The 15,794-nt window shown below is 35.1% G+C and overlaps 1 protein-coding gene across 2 annotated transcripts in view; it reads right to left on the reverse strand.

Annotated features, from left to right (window-relative positions):
• Positions 1 to 453: 453 nt before the first annotated feature.
• LOC127720489 (uncharacterized) overlaps positions 454 to 15,794 on the reverse strand; it is a 78,414-nt gene continuing 63,073 nt past the window's right edge. For both annotated transcript variants that reach the window (XM_052227076.1, XM_052227075.1), the window contains exons 3-5: positions 5,921 to 6,929; positions 2,421 to 2,584; positions 454 to 856 (exon numbers count right to left, since the gene is read on the reverse strand). In XM_052227076.1, coding sequence (XP_052083036.1) covers positions 638 to 856; positions 2,421 to 2,584; positions 5,921 to 6,908 — 1,371 coding nt within the window. In that variant the 5' untranslated portion in view covers positions 6,909 to 6,929 and the 3' untranslated portion in view covers positions 454 to 637. The remainder of the gene's footprint in view (positions 857 to 2,420; positions 2,585 to 5,920; positions 6,930 to 15,794) is intronic.

The following is a 15,794-nucleotide window of genomic DNA, read 5'->3' on the forward strand; positions in this document are numbered from 1 at the left end:
ATTTGTCATTTTATAAGTACAATTCTTTCAAATACTAGTATTATACTAATTTGTAACAGCATTGTGGGGCCTCGGTGGATGAGTGGTTTAAGTAGTCAAACTACTGTATCAATAGCTTGTCAACACTGAGGTTGTGAGTTTGAATCCCGCACGGGGCAGGTGCACTCGACTCCAATCTTAATTGACTAGGATTGTTAGTTTTCCTACCGAAGGTCGGTGGTTCTCTCTGGGCACTCTGGCTTCCTCCTCCAATAAAAACTGACCGCCACGAAATAGCACAAAAGTGTTGAAAGTGGCGTTTAACACCAATCAATCAATCAATCAATGTTAAGGCATTGGCGATGTTAATAGTGGACTTTGATATTTTTTTCTTTTTGTGCATGTTTTTTTAAATTTTTTATTCAATAGTAAAATTTAACCACCAACGGTTCGAAAACATAAATCAAGTTGTAATTAACATAAATAAAACATCTTTAATTTCTGGAACATATGTATCACAACAAAAAGTTATTTTACAGTAAATATCAATAATAAAATAATAAAACGAAGCAAAAAGAAAATATAATTGGTAGTTGTCACTGTTTAAATCGGATATTTGATTTTTTCCTTTATAGCACATGTGTCCGGTACATAACTATCAGTCGTCTGCTGACGATTTTAGCGATGTATTTTCTGAAATGAATCCGTTCTCTTCCTTAAATTGTATCGGTCCAGCTGTAGCGAATCGGATATCTTTGTAGCTTGTAGGAAATCGGTCGATAATCGGGTTACCATGAAGAACAGCCTTTTCAACTACTCTGAAATACCTTTGAAAATACTTTGGTCTGTATCCGATTCCCGTCATAATGTATAGAACCTAAAATATACAAATACTTCTAAAATCATCTGTATACCAAAGTTGTGTTTTTGTTTTTGTTTGTATAAATTGTGTCTGGTTACAGAGTTTGATGTTCTGAGAAAAAGAACAATCATTTTTTTCTCCAGGAAATGTTTTTTTTAAATTAAAAACAATTGCACTTTTAAGGGGACATTTAAACTTTAGAGTCATTTGAATATCCTCAATTATCTATGTGTTCAATATTGATTTTGTTGTTAATTTGCGTCAAACTGTACTGTTTCAGGTTTAGTCCATTCTGGATTTGTTTTTATTCTTGTTTGTGATTTTCTTCCTGGTTCTCTTGTTGTCTTCAGTGAAAGGTCTTGTCCTTGTTAGTAGTTGTCGCTGTGATAGTTTTTTGTTTCTTTTTTTACCTTATTGCTTATATGAATGGTTTCATATATTGTAGACTGGTCTTCCGGTCTTTTTTACAGATGCAAGGATCGTCTATAGCTATTCATCAAACCATCATTTTCCTAATTGATTTCAATCAAAAAGGAAAACCTTTCTAAATTTTCAGAAAATCGTAACGTAAATATAGATATATGATTTAGTTGAACGAGCTTTAGAAGCAGGAAGGAAAGCAAGGCAGGTAGCAAGTACTAGTCTTATTATTTGATATTTCAGATAAATTCAGTTCATTGTTTTTATTCTGAAATTTAACATTGACGCAAAAACGTTTATTTTTTTAATTCCAATAGTTGTCTGATTTTTTGGAGTATTGAAATATGACCATTCTAAACTTCTCCCATCCGGCAGTAAACCGATGCTAAAAAGGGCGTTTGTTTGGCTTTGCAGGATGTTTAAATATTCAGCCACATCTGGTAAGCGGAATGGGGGGGATGTTTCGAGTAAGGAGCGTGCCAAGCTCTCTGCACGTTAAAGAATACTTGCAACAACTATGTGAACGGTTAGTTGATGACATGTAGCATGTTGCAAATCAAAATTTACTTATCCAACGTCCCTGATATTTTCCAGTGGCAGTCATATTCCCATTCTTTATCCCGATCGACCAATTTGCATAACTAACCAATTGGATTTGATGGTAGTTTGTTCTCGTCCTGAACATTAGACGATATTTACATATTATATTAATAGATCAAAGATGTGTTATTTGTACGATTATAGTTAGTTGATTGCAGGATAAGTAGTGTATCATGGTCTATCATGTGTATTGTCAACGTATATTGTTTGAAGGTGACCCGGATGTAGTGTGGAAAAGATGAAAAATCCTGTAAAAACCCGGTAAGGTTTAGAGCCGCCATTGACTCTTTTATTCTTTTTTATTGTATACTAGTCTTAGCTTAATTTGTTGGCATTAACGGGCGTTAGATGTCATGCAAGTATGTTTATCCTCCAACATTTATATTTCTTCTTTGGACATTATTGATTAATATCTTTATTTTTGTTAATAGAAGGTGTTGATTAGTCTAGTTTGTTCTTCACAATGAAGAGAAAGACAAAAATAAATAATTTAGCCAACATCACGTGCATTTATGTATTTAATAGTGTTTTCCAGTAATTGAATATGTTAAGATCTTACCTCAGTGCCTAACAAACGTGGTGATGAAACCCATTCATCAAAAACAAACAGTACCGGAAACAGAATTACAGAGAGGCATACGAATGATATGTGTTTGATTGTTGATTCTTTTGTCTTTCTCTTCATTGTGAAGAACAAACTAGATGATTCCCAGTAATGAGTGCCTGAAAGGAAAATGGATACTTATTATAAAATGAAAGGAAATCTTTTAAATTTCATGTGTCCGAAGCGCTTTTCTGGATTTACGTTAATCAGGAACGCCCAAAGCCGAATATTTGAAAGCCAAGGATGTATAAGAACCGAAACGTCGGATATCAATACAAATTATAAAGCTCGGCTCCTTTTTTTTCGGTCGGGGTACGCAATCTTTAGTTTTCGGAGTTTGCAGACTGTCTGACTGTCTGTCTGTTCGTCTTTTTTTCTTTTAGACACAGTGTTGTCTATCTTGTTTTTCTTTAACTTATGGTTTTATTGTCCCTAATTTCTCCCACTTTATTAAGGTCAAGTTTACAAATAAGATAGAAAACAAAATAAACAATAAATAATATATTAACTATGTTTGCAGCTGAAATTGAAAATGAAAACGTACATTTTGTATTTTCACTTCCATAAAAGTTGAAATAATGGATATTGTTCAAATATATCGCAAATCTTTAGAATATTCAAAATAATTTCGAATACATTCTGATATTAAACTAAAGTTTACAATGTACAAATATATGTAAATGCTGATCAAAGAGTTGATTTAATATGGAGTTTCTTTTTGCATTGTATCGGTAAAAATGTCTTTTGTGATAAACGATATTAAGAACTTTGTGGTAAACAAACCTTCTCTTTAACTGATCCTTTCTGGTATTTGAGAATAATAAAAATAATATTTGAGTTTGCATTCATAAGATACGAATACATGTTAACCAAAATCTATATCTATATCTATAAATAACACTTGCAAATAAAAATCATCTTGAATTTAATCTAGAAGATATAAACACAGACATACACATCTGATACTAAACCAGAGCGAACCTAATTGAAATAAAAAGGGTACGACTTTGTGTCTGAAAAAAATAGATATTTAATATGCCAGCCACAAGCCAGGAATATCGTCAGTGGTTGTCTTACGTTATATCTCATTGTATTTGGTCTTTAGGCACTTTGATGTAGATACCAGGTCTTTGATAGTGTCTGCTGAATTTGTCACAACTTTTCTTGATTTTGTGAGATTTAAAGATAGAATTATTATATAGACTTTTTTCATATTCTTTATTTTACTTCAGGTCATTTAAATTATATCTCTATTTCCTTTTTTCTTTTTTGGGTCATCCCTCCCTATTTCTCTCTATTTCTATAGTTTAGTACAGCTTTATTCACAATTATTAATATTTTTGCCTTTTTTCTCTATTCTTTATTTTTTTTACCAATTTTTCTCTATTCAGTAAACCTCATCCAGACCCTCATGGAATATTGTCTATGAAAAACGGCATAGTTACAGAAAGAATAGGTTTCGAGATATAAGCCTTTGAAAAATTGGCGGGAAATGATTTTCTCTAGAGTTTTCATACAAGGATTTTATAAGATTTTCATAATTTGGCTTTTTGGACTATATGTAATAAAATAATGAAAAGAAAAGTAGGGGTTAGCGGGCAAAATTTTTAATGGCATTACATGGATAAAACCAGAGGATTCCGAATATCTGGCAAAGATTCAAAAGCAAGAGGAGCGAACATCCTTAACTATGTAAAAATGTTGCATTTTGCTATTCAGTTGCACTATACGTAGCGACTTTATGATGATTTCATGTTTGATTGATGACTGATTAAATTTGCGCCCTCGCAAAAAGGCTATATCGCGACAAGAGCACCTTACATAGAAATAAGAAGATGTGGTATGAGTGCCAATGAGACAACTCTCTATCCAAGTCACAATGTGTAAAAAGTAAACAATTATAGGTCAAAGTACAGTCTTCAACACGGTGCCTTGGATTACACCAAACAGCAAGCTACAAAGGTCCTCAAAATGACTTGTGAAAAGCAATTCAAACAGGAAAACCAACGGTCTAATCTATATAAAAAACGAAAAACGAGAAACACTTGAGAACCACATCAACAAACGACAACCACTGAAACAGGTTCCTGACATGTACATTTTAAGCAAATTCAAAGATGAACAAAATGTAATTTTCGTCTATCAGTCAGAATTTTTGTTTGAGACGTCAATATTACGTATAATACATTATATAGATAAAAGTCGAGAATAAAATTAAAAAAAAATATAACTTAAAGAGCTTATAAAGTCAACACAAAATATATATATTTCTTAAATCACATTTCAGAAATTATATATTAAAATTGTAGAATATAATTATTATATATTCTGAATTGGAGTAATCATGAATATCATTAAGCCTAAAGAATGTCTTTCCAACATAAAATATATACATTCTAATTTAATTTTTTTTAAATTAGTATGGGGTATAAACAAAAAATGACAGAATTTTTTTCATAGATTGAACAAATGTAGGTTACATCGTGGTTTCTTCGTAAATATAATAAGAATTGCATAGTTATATGAGTTATCTCCTCTTATAAATTAGTTCGAGGTCTTTCTTTCTTGTAGTAGTACAAAATAAAAAAAAAATAATGTATATTCCTTTAAAAAATAAACTATCTGAGTTATTTCCCCTTTTAAGGCTAAGTAAACAAAAGAATTGAATTTCATATCCTTATTAGTAAAACCAGTCATACTAATATTGCAGTAGATACAGAACGCAAACTTTCCGAGTACTAAATAAAAAGACGTATGATATCGAGAGGATATTAAAAACTCATAAGTCGAAGAGAATCTGATAACCCATTTCTAAAAACGAAAGACGACGAAAAAAACAATCAAAAGTCCAGAAGACTGAGCAATGCGAACCCAACAATTTCAGGTGCTCAGGAAGGGTAAGCAGATCCTTATAGATAGTGACACCCGTCATGTTGCTCCTGGTAAGTATACATTCGGTGATAAGTCTCATTCGATGTATTGAGAAAAAGAGGACGGGATTGTCATTCGTATAATTTTCTAAAATCAATTTCAATATTATAAATGTTTCAAATGCGTTTAAGATAAACAGACTTAGAACAGCTGAAAATATCAATAGTTATCAAAGATACATTTGTATTCATAATATAAATAAAAACGATACTACAAAAAGACAATTTTAGTGTATTGACTAGACATAATAATGATTTAGGATGAGGCATAGAATTCACCGGGAAAAATGCGAGGCTCTGCCGGGAAATTTTTCGTTTCGTGTCGAATCCTTATACTATTACTAGTATATCGTATTACGTCTATTGCATTTTTGAAAGCTGAACTTGATTGATTTATAACTTAAAGGGTTTTCGATTTTCGAATTCAACAATGTTCAAGGTGTAATAAAAAGTGGCCGTATTATATCTTCTAATTTCTTTAAAAATAGCAAAACAATTGTATAATTTAAGATGAAATGTTCTTACCTGTAACATTTGGGGGCAACTGTGGGACCACCAAATGGGATGCAGTTTGCATGAAAGACACAATGTAACTCCATACCAACGGATTGCTGTAGATGTTTGTCGGGTTATACCACCGATTGCCAATGGTCCGATAGCTATAGTACCAAACATTTCCCGCCACATTAAGAACAGCAAGAACACCGAACGTTGCAACACCCCATTCCCAACTATTTTGACGGACACCTATGATGATGTAGGCCAAACCAAATATGCTAAATAAGACAAGAGCTAAGTTAACTGCAAAAATATTTCCGTACCGTAATTCTCCCAGGGCCGGGATGTTGAACTGAGCAAGAAACACCATCAGCAACAGCACATTTGTTGGTATGGTAAAGAAATGTACATATTTTGAGAAAAATCCTTGATGGAATATGTCAAACGTATACATCTGGTGAAGTACGTCAGAAATATCCCATTGTGTCCTTGGAACTATCAGCCAATAATTTAGGATTTTTTTCAAAAAGTTATCTCCTGGAATATTGGAGAACTCTGGCTTATCCCTGTAAGCAAGTGCGTCATTGCTAGTTGGGTCACGTTTAAAGGATGCCAGGGATTCCACCATTTTTTCTGACACAAGTCTTGCCGTCGTGACATTAGTTTGTAGTTTTTGAAAATATTTTTCCATTAGTTTTTTTCTTACATTTTTGTTCCAATATCGAAGAGACACAATTTGGAAATTTATCATGTACATGCGCGTAGAAACAACGTCGTCTTTTTCAATGTCGAGTCGTGCATCGTAGAACGGTAATTGTACGTTCGGATGACGCAAGCTGTTTAATGGATGGTCATTCAATGCATTCTGAATGTATGCATGAATATATGATTCGGTCTTCTCGATTTGATCATCAGTGCCTAGATTTTCCTTTCCAACTTGTATAATCTGTATAAAGGTATACGAATTTGCCAATTCATTACCCGTTAACTCGTCTTCATAACTTTTGGACGCCATCTGTTAACGTGGAGTGCTATCCTAAAACAGCATACGAAATCATTTGAAAGTATGTTACGTTATCAGGTTTTTATACTGCAATACAAACCCCTACAGATTATCTGTCTGAAATAATAAATCGCCTACTTTAATCAAGTTTCATGGAAAGGCGATCCTTAGAAAAAAGGCGGAGTTTAACTTCAGCTTCAACAAACTACAGACAGTTTTAATTTCTATCGCAAAGACATCCACTGTTTCGGATTACGATTAAAGTGGCATCATCTTGTTTATCTATTAAGATTTAAACTATCTGTTATTTATTGCTTATATATCAAACTAATTATTAGTCACATGGGAAATCCTCCTCCTCATTCGACACCCACAAACATTTATGCGATATATGTAAACAAAGACAACCTTTCATTTAAATTAACAAGAGTGTATTGCTCAATTAAAGATTAGGAATGGCGTTATATTATCAATCTAATTAAGTCATTTGCATGCATACATGCCTTTATGGTTTGAACATAAACATCGTGATGTTTTTAAAAGTAAATGACATTCAAATGAATTATTATTAAAAAACCAATACGCATGCATAAAACGAGGATTTTGATGGGGTCCTTTATTTCTTTATTTTTTTAATCTTTTATACCATGATTTTCTATTCTTTATTTATTTTGCCCATTGTTCTCTATTCTTTATATTTTGGATCCCCATTATTCTCTTTTATTTATCATTTTTGTCTATTTTGTCTATTCCTTTTATTCAGCACTTTTTGCCAATTATTCTGTATACTATGTAAACCCCATCAAGACCCTCATAAACGTCTGTATCTATTTTATCTGTAGTAGTTTATCGTGTCATGGATCCGTTGATATTTAAACAGAAGTCGTTATTTCTACGATCTTTTCCCAGAAAAAGTACTTTTGTTTTATCCGTTTTTTGACCAAAATGAAAATTAATTTCGAACTAAATATAGACATTCTATACAGCTATGCACATTTACTACATTCTGTCGATACTGATATTTTGGCATTGTATAAGACCCTGTTTTTCTCTCATTGTTTATGACGTCTTCACACAAAATCCATTGGATGTGTACTGATTGATATTAGAGTGTTGAATACATGATTATTTTTTAGAACATACTAACCCCTTCTCGTCCAATGGAAAATCGGTATTTTCCGTTCTATTTTTCATGGACATGTCTTTCCATGCACTATACATGCTATGCATAAATGACATTCCATTGTAGATTAATTATGAAAGTGGATTCTTAATAACTGCACGAACGAAGTGTACAAGCCCCTGAGGTAATTTCCATAGGAAAGGAGCAAATGAAAAAAGAATCAGGAGTACTGTTGTTTATAAATCTCTATTTTTTTTAACAATTTATCCTTTTTTAACTCACAAAACTCTTTTGGTGTTATTTCATTCCATCTGTTTAAATGATCATTAAAAAGGATTAACATCCATTATATAAAACATCTAAACATTTAAAATGAACTCATATTAAATGGGGCGAAAGACACCAACGGGACATTCAAACTCATTTGTCGAAAATAAACTGACAACGCCATGGCAAAAAAAAAAGAGAAAAAGACCAACAGGCAAACAACAGTACACAAAACACAACATAGAAAAATAAACACTTAGCAACACGAACCCCACAAAAAACCGAAGGTGATCTCAGGTGCTCCGGAAGGTAAGCAGATCCTGCTCCGCTCTACATGTGGTACCCGTCATGTTGCTCTAGTACACACTCGGTGATAAGTCTAATTAGGTAGGTCACATTTGGGAAAAGGGAACGGGATTAATTTTGGTTACGACAATTGGAACATATCCGTTGTCATCTGTGAAACAGATATTCCATAACGGTCAACCAACTCGTGATGGCATCCATAAAATTTACGAAGGGATCATTTCAACTTCACCACTTGGAACTCTTGGTTTGATAGATTCTTTTTGAGCAGCAACGCTCTATCATGGAAATCATGATAGGAAATACAAGCCGAGGCATATCGTGTCAACTGAGAGATACATTCTCCATATGCAGGCGCTGCTGGAATATTGCTAAATAGAAATGGAAAGTTCACAATTGGGACGCTAAAATCATCTCTTTTGTGGAAACGTTTTGTTCTCAACCGACTCTCATTGTCTTTTATGCATCGGGCTTCAAAACGTCCTAAATCGTGATCATGTATTGTCTTACCTATAAGTATAATCGAATCATTCGGTGATCATTGATTAAAAGCTTTGAAGACTAATTAACTTTTTTGACGCCGAATTTTACTTATTGTGACCTGTTATAGATAATGCATACTTGTAGGTGTTTCTTGTCGTACACCAAGAAAAAACCTTAAAATATGCGTTTTCTGACTTACATACAGTCACAAAAATATAATTTTCTGCAAAGATTTGCTGGAAATTGTATTCCATTTTACCGATCAAATTATAGCGGGATATTCTTCTCTATTGCGATTAGGTATAATCACGACAAACGGTTCAATCATAAGTTGCAATACTAATAATTATTCTAGATAAAAACGTTAGTGTAATCACTGTCCAGTTCAATTACAAAAATGTTTCTTTAAATACACGAATCAAAAAATAAATGAATTGTTACGTTTTATGAAAAATACAAGTCACTTTGTAAGTCGATCATTAACTATATTAACCGTATAAAAGGGTGCCATGTTTTCTCTTGTTTCGTAACATTTTTATCTGTAGAAAATGAGAATAATATGTAATTTGATAGTGTAAAAGATAACGATATATAAATAAATGTGTAATTCGAATATGACGTGCTTCTTTCGCTTTGTAAACAACACCGTGATAAAATTCTCGATATATCTATACTTAGCGCAGACTCAGAGATGTACATAATAATGGCTGTTAAAATATACCTCTCACGTAAATCCACATGTGTCGTAACCTATGTGCAAACGCTATGTCGATTTCGCTGTGTTAAAAATTACAATTGAAAAAAACCCTACAGAACCTTTATTCTTATTCTGAGGCATAACAAAAAAATAATGCATTAGAGGTCGGAAAAATGTACAAAATCAAAATAAATTACAATTTCGCGAAATTCCATTAACGTTTTTGGCGCAGTAACGTCATTTCAAAACATGACATCATACGAATCACTGGTGTCAACGTGATGATCGTAACTGCAATTACGATCATCCCAATATGGCGGACACAAATTTAGGGAAATTTTATAAGGCCGATTTCTCCATTTTAACAGCTTATTTTCAGATTTGCATTATGTCAAGAAATAGATTTATAAGTATTGCCAACAAAGGTTTTTTCCTTCATGATGGATAAGCAACAAGAAGAACGAAAATCGAGATACAAAAAAACACGATGATGATCGTAACTTTTATTTATTTTTATCAACGATGATCGTAATTTTTACTTAAGATGATCGTAACTGTCTGTTCCAACGAAGCATTTTCTAATAAACAGAGCTGTATGGTATGCGAAAAAGTGTACATAATCAGCTTATATTGTGATAATAATGAGAGAAGATTACTGTAGGGGAGGGCAACATCCTATTGATTGGTATACGTGTAAGTGCACAATAATGGTTATGATTTTGCGAGATTTCGTACTTTTTTTTTATCTAGTTCTATATGAAATTGCATTGGGGTAAATATCTTTATAATGATTTCATATATCTTATATAAATAAGGTATTGGAGATTTCATATTAATGACCAGTTTGGTAAAATTTAAGATTTTTTTTTCAATGGAACACTTCGTAAGAATAATATTACCTTTCGAGAACCTGATATTTTTAGGGGAATTTCGGACAGATATAGGATTAAGAAGTGTAACCATATCTGTTGAATGAAAATGAAATTGAAACCTTCGATAAAATAATTCATTGATATTTTTGGCTAAAACAACTTCTTTCGACTTACTACAATAACACGTGTCATATAACAGTAAGTGTAAGGATTAAAAGGTTTGAAAAACCTGGAAACTAATATGAACGTATATACCATTTATTTCAGCTTTTCCTTCATTACATGAATAGCCTACCCGTGATAAATATAGGCTACAGTGGCGGATCCAGAAATGTTCATAAAGGAGGGGGCACTGACTGCCTAAGAGGGGCCCCGCTCCAGTCATGCTTTAGTGATTCCCTATATAATCATCCAAGTTTTCCCACAAAAAGGGCGGGGACCCTGGCCCTCCCTCTAAATCCGCCTCTGTAGTCTACCAATGTGTTTATAGTCATAGTTTGATTAAGAAAATACAAAACCAGGCAACAAGCTAAAACCGAGGTGAACACATCAAAATAATGTAGCTTCATGCCTAACATGATTACTTATTTCTAAAATATTCAGTGAAAGTTTTGGCCTGCAATCTTAAACTGTATAATGAGGATAAAATTTATATTTCCTTCATACAAACGTATTCCATTTTGAATTTTAACTAAATTACTCATAAGAAAAAAATATTGATGACATTTGCAAATAAGCCTGTCAATTCCCCCTTATGTCATTTCGTTTTGACAAATTGCAGTGCTCATTTTGTTAAGTTTCAAAATCATACTGTTTTCAGTTATACCAATATATCGTGACTTCTAAATAGAATGCTCATTTAAAGAACGAAACACATCGTAAATTGTGAGTTACGATCATCTTTATATAATAACAAGTCTGAGTTACGATCATCCATAGCCGAAGTTAACTAGACTCAAGCTGGCAGCCACTTTTAGCAGCCAATCAAGATAGCAGCCACTTTTTTCCAGCAGCCAATTTTGATGATATGTCTAAAAACCTCAAAACTACAACAGACTCGAACGTTCCAAAAATCTCAAAATCTAAGTTAAATGTAATTTAAGAGCGGAATTCGACAATTTCACGACTTGTAGTGATTCTCAAAGGATTTTTTCGTTTTAAATACCAATAATGATAGCAGCCACTTCTTTTTCGAAATTCTAGCTACCAATACGATAAATGTATTATTTTTTAACGTCTAAATGACCACAGATGTTCAGCCTTAGAAGTGAACGTTGAACAAACCAACACAAATGACGTCAGTAACTGAAAGCACTCACTAGCTTGATTTCTAAATCCGGCATATTGGTGTCAATGTGTATAGAAATATCTAGTTTCTACATAACTAATATATGTGCAGTTAGTCGCCGGTTCGATATTCTATATCCAACTAGCTGTGAGCAGTCGGTTCAATATTCAAACTTATTTGAAAATCATAAATATTGAGAGTTAAAAGGAGTGAAAAAGTACGTAGGAAATCGTTTTATGACCCCTTCAAGCTGTCGAATATAATCCCTTATGTAAGTTGCATAATTGTCTTTATGTAAAATATAGTTTTTATCAATTAAACAACATTAAAGATGTATTTTATATACAATATTTCTTAAAACAATAGAAATATAACCTAAACGCTAGAAACATTTAAAAAATATCAATAGAAATATTTATGGAAAGCCCCCACCTGTCCCAAAAAATGTATAGTAAAAACCTACAAAATTTGAACCCCAACAATTTCCGAATGGGCCTAACTCCCAAAAATTCATTTCAGTGTGGCCTTCCCCAAGTTATTACCTTTCATTTGAGCCATGTCCGGTGGCGAACTTTACCGTACAGCGCTGGCGAGGCTTACCGAAAGAATATAGAGTGTATACATATTTTTTTCCTTACCAGCAACTTTGAACCCCAACAATTTCCGAATGGGCCTAACTCCCAAAAATTCATTTCAGTGTGGCCTTCCCCAAGTTATTACCTTTCATTTGAGCCATGTCCGGTGGCGAACTTTACCGTACAGCGCTGGCGAGGCTTACCGAAAGAATATAGAGTGTATACATATTTTTTTCCTTACCAGCAACTTTGAACCCCAACAATTTCCGAATGGGCCTAACTCCCAAAAATTCATTTCAGTGTGGCCTTCCCCAAGTTATTACCTTTCATTTGAGCCATGTCCGGTGGCGAACTTTACCGTACAGCGCTGGCGAGGCTTACCGAAAGAATATAGAGTGTATACATATTTTTTTCCTTACCAGCAACTTTGAACCCCAACAATTTCCGAATGGGCCTAACTCCCAAAAATTCATTTCAGTGTGGCCTTCCCCAAGTTATTACCTTTCATTTGAGCCATGTCCGGTGGCGAACTTTACCGTACAGCGCTGGCGAGGCTTACCGAAAGAATATAGAGTGTATACATATTTTTTTCCTTACCAGCAACTTTGAACCCCAACAATTTCCGAATGGGCCTAACTCCCAAAAATGCATTTCAGTGTGGCCTTCCCCAAGTTATTACCTTTCATTTGAGCCATGTCCGGTGGCGAACTTTACCGTACAGCGCTGGCGAGGCTTACCGAAAGAATATAGAGTGTATACATATTTTTTTCCTTACCAGCAACTTTGAACCCCAACAATTTCCGAATGGGCCTAACTCCCAAAAATTCATTTCAGTGTGGCCTTCCCCAAGTTATTACCTTTCATTTGAGCCATGTCCGGTGGCGAACTTTACCGTACAGCGCTGGCGAGGCTTACCGAAAGAATATAGAGTGTATACATATTTTTTTCCTTACCAGCAACTTTGAACCCCAACAATTTCCGAATGGGCCTAACTCCCAAAAAATCATTTCAGTGTGGCCTTCCCCAAGTTATTACCTTTCATTTGAGCCATGTCCGGTGGCGAACTTTACCGTACAGCGCTGGCGAGGCTTACCGAAAGAATATAGAGTGTATACATATTTTTTTCCTTACCAGCAACTTTGAACCCCAACAATTTCCGAATGGGCCTAACTCCCAAAAATTCATTTCAGTGTGGCCTTCCCCAAGTTATTACCTTTCATTTGAGCCATGTCAGGTGGCGAACTTTACCGTACAGCGCTGGCGAGGCTTACCGAAAGAATATAGAGTGTATACATATTTTTTTCCTTACCAGCAACATTGAACCCCAACAATTTCCGAATGGGCCTAACTCCCAAAAATTCATTTCAGTGTGGCCTTCCCCAAGTTATTACCTTTCATTTGAGCCATGTCCGGTGGCGAACTTTACCGTACAGCGCTGGCGAGGCTTACCGAAAGAATATAGAGTGTATACATATTTTTTTCCTTACCAGCAACTTTGAACCCCAACAATTTCCGAATGGGCCTAACTCCCAAAAATTCATTTCAGTGTGGCCTTCCCCAAGTTATTACCTTTCATTTGAGCCATGTCCGGTGGCGAACTTTACCGTACAGCGCTGGCGAGGCTTACCGAAAGAATATAGAGTGTATACATATTTTTTTCCTTACCAGCAACTTTGAACCCCAACAATTTCCGAATGGGCCTAACTCCCAAAAATGCATTTCAGTGTGGCCTTCCCCAAGTTATTACCTTTCATTTGAGCCATGTCCGGTGGCGAACTTTACCGTACAGCGCTGGCGAGGCTTACCGAAAGAATATAGAGTGTATACATATTGTTTTCCTTACCAGCAACTTTGAACCCCAACAATTTCCGAATGGGCCTAACTCCCAAAAATTCATTTCAGTGTGGCCTTCCCCAAGTTATTACCTTTCATTTGAGCCATGTCCGGTGGCGAACTTTACCGTACAGCGCTGGCGAGGCTTACCGAAAGAATATAGAGTGTATACATATTTTTTTCCTTACCAGCAACTTTGAACCCCAACAATTTCCGAATGGGCCTAACTCCCAAAAATTCATTTCAGTGTGGCCTTCCCCAAGTTATTACCTTTCATTTGAGCCATGTCCGGTGGCGAACTTTACCGTACAGCGCTGGCGAGGCTTACCGAAAGAATATAGAGTGTATACATATTTTTTTCCTTACCAGCAACTTTGAACCCCAACAATTTCCGAATGGGCCTAACTCCCAAAAATTCATTTCAGTGTGGCCTTCCCCAAGTTATTACCTTTCATTTGAGCCATGTCCGGTGGCGAACTTTACCGTACAGCGCTGGCGAGGCTTACCGAAAGAATATAGAGTGTATACATATTTTTTTCCTTACCAGCAACTTTGAACCCCAACAATTTCCGAATGGGCCTAACTCCCAAAAATTCATTTCAGTGTGGCCTTCCCCAAGTTATTACCTTTCATTTGAGCCATGTCCGGTGGCGAACTTTACCGTACAGCGCTGGCGAGGCTTACCGAAAGAATATAGAGTGTATACATATTTTTTTCCTTACCAGCAACTTTGAACCCCAACAATTTCCGAATGGGCCTAACTCCCAAAAATTCATTTCAGTGTGGCCTTCCCCAAGTTATTACCTTTCATTTGAGCCATGTCCGGTGGCGAACTTTACCGTACAGCGCTGGCGAGGCTTACCGAAAGAATATAGAGTGTATACATATTTTTTCCTTACCAGCAACTTTGAACCCCAACAATTTCCGAATGGGCCTAACTCCCAAAAATTCATTTCAGTGTGGCCTTCCCCAAGTTATTACCTTTCATTTGAGCCATGTCCGGTGGCGAACTTTACCGTACAGCGCTGGCGAGGCTTACCGAAAGAATATAGAGTGTATACATATTTTTTTCCTTACCAGCAACTTTGAACCCCAACAATTTCCGAATGGGCCTAACTCCCAAAAATTCATTTCAGTGTGGCCTTCCCCAAGTTATTACCTTTCATTTGAGCCATGTCCGGTGGCGAACTTTACCGTACAGCGCTGGCGAGGCTTACCGAAAGAATATAGAGTGTATACATATTTTTTTCCTTACCAGCAACTTTGAACCCCAACAATTTCCGAATGGGCCTAACTCCCAAAAATTCATTTCAGTGTGGCCTTCCCCAAGTTATTACCTTCATTTGAGCTATGTCCGGTGGCGAACTTTACCGTACAGCGCTGGCGAGGCTTACCGAAAGAATATAGAGTGTATACATATTTTTTTCCTTACCAGCAACTTTGAACCCCAACAA

This window comes from Mytilus californianus, unplaced genomic scaffold (assembly GCF_021869535.1).
Source record: "Mytilus californianus isolate M0D057914Y unplaced genomic scaffold, xbMytCali1.0.p SCAF_11, whole genome shotgun sequence".
NCBI classification, from domain to species: domain Eukaryota; kingdom Metazoa; phylum Mollusca; class Bivalvia; order Mytilida; family Mytilidae; genus Mytilus; species Mytilus californianus.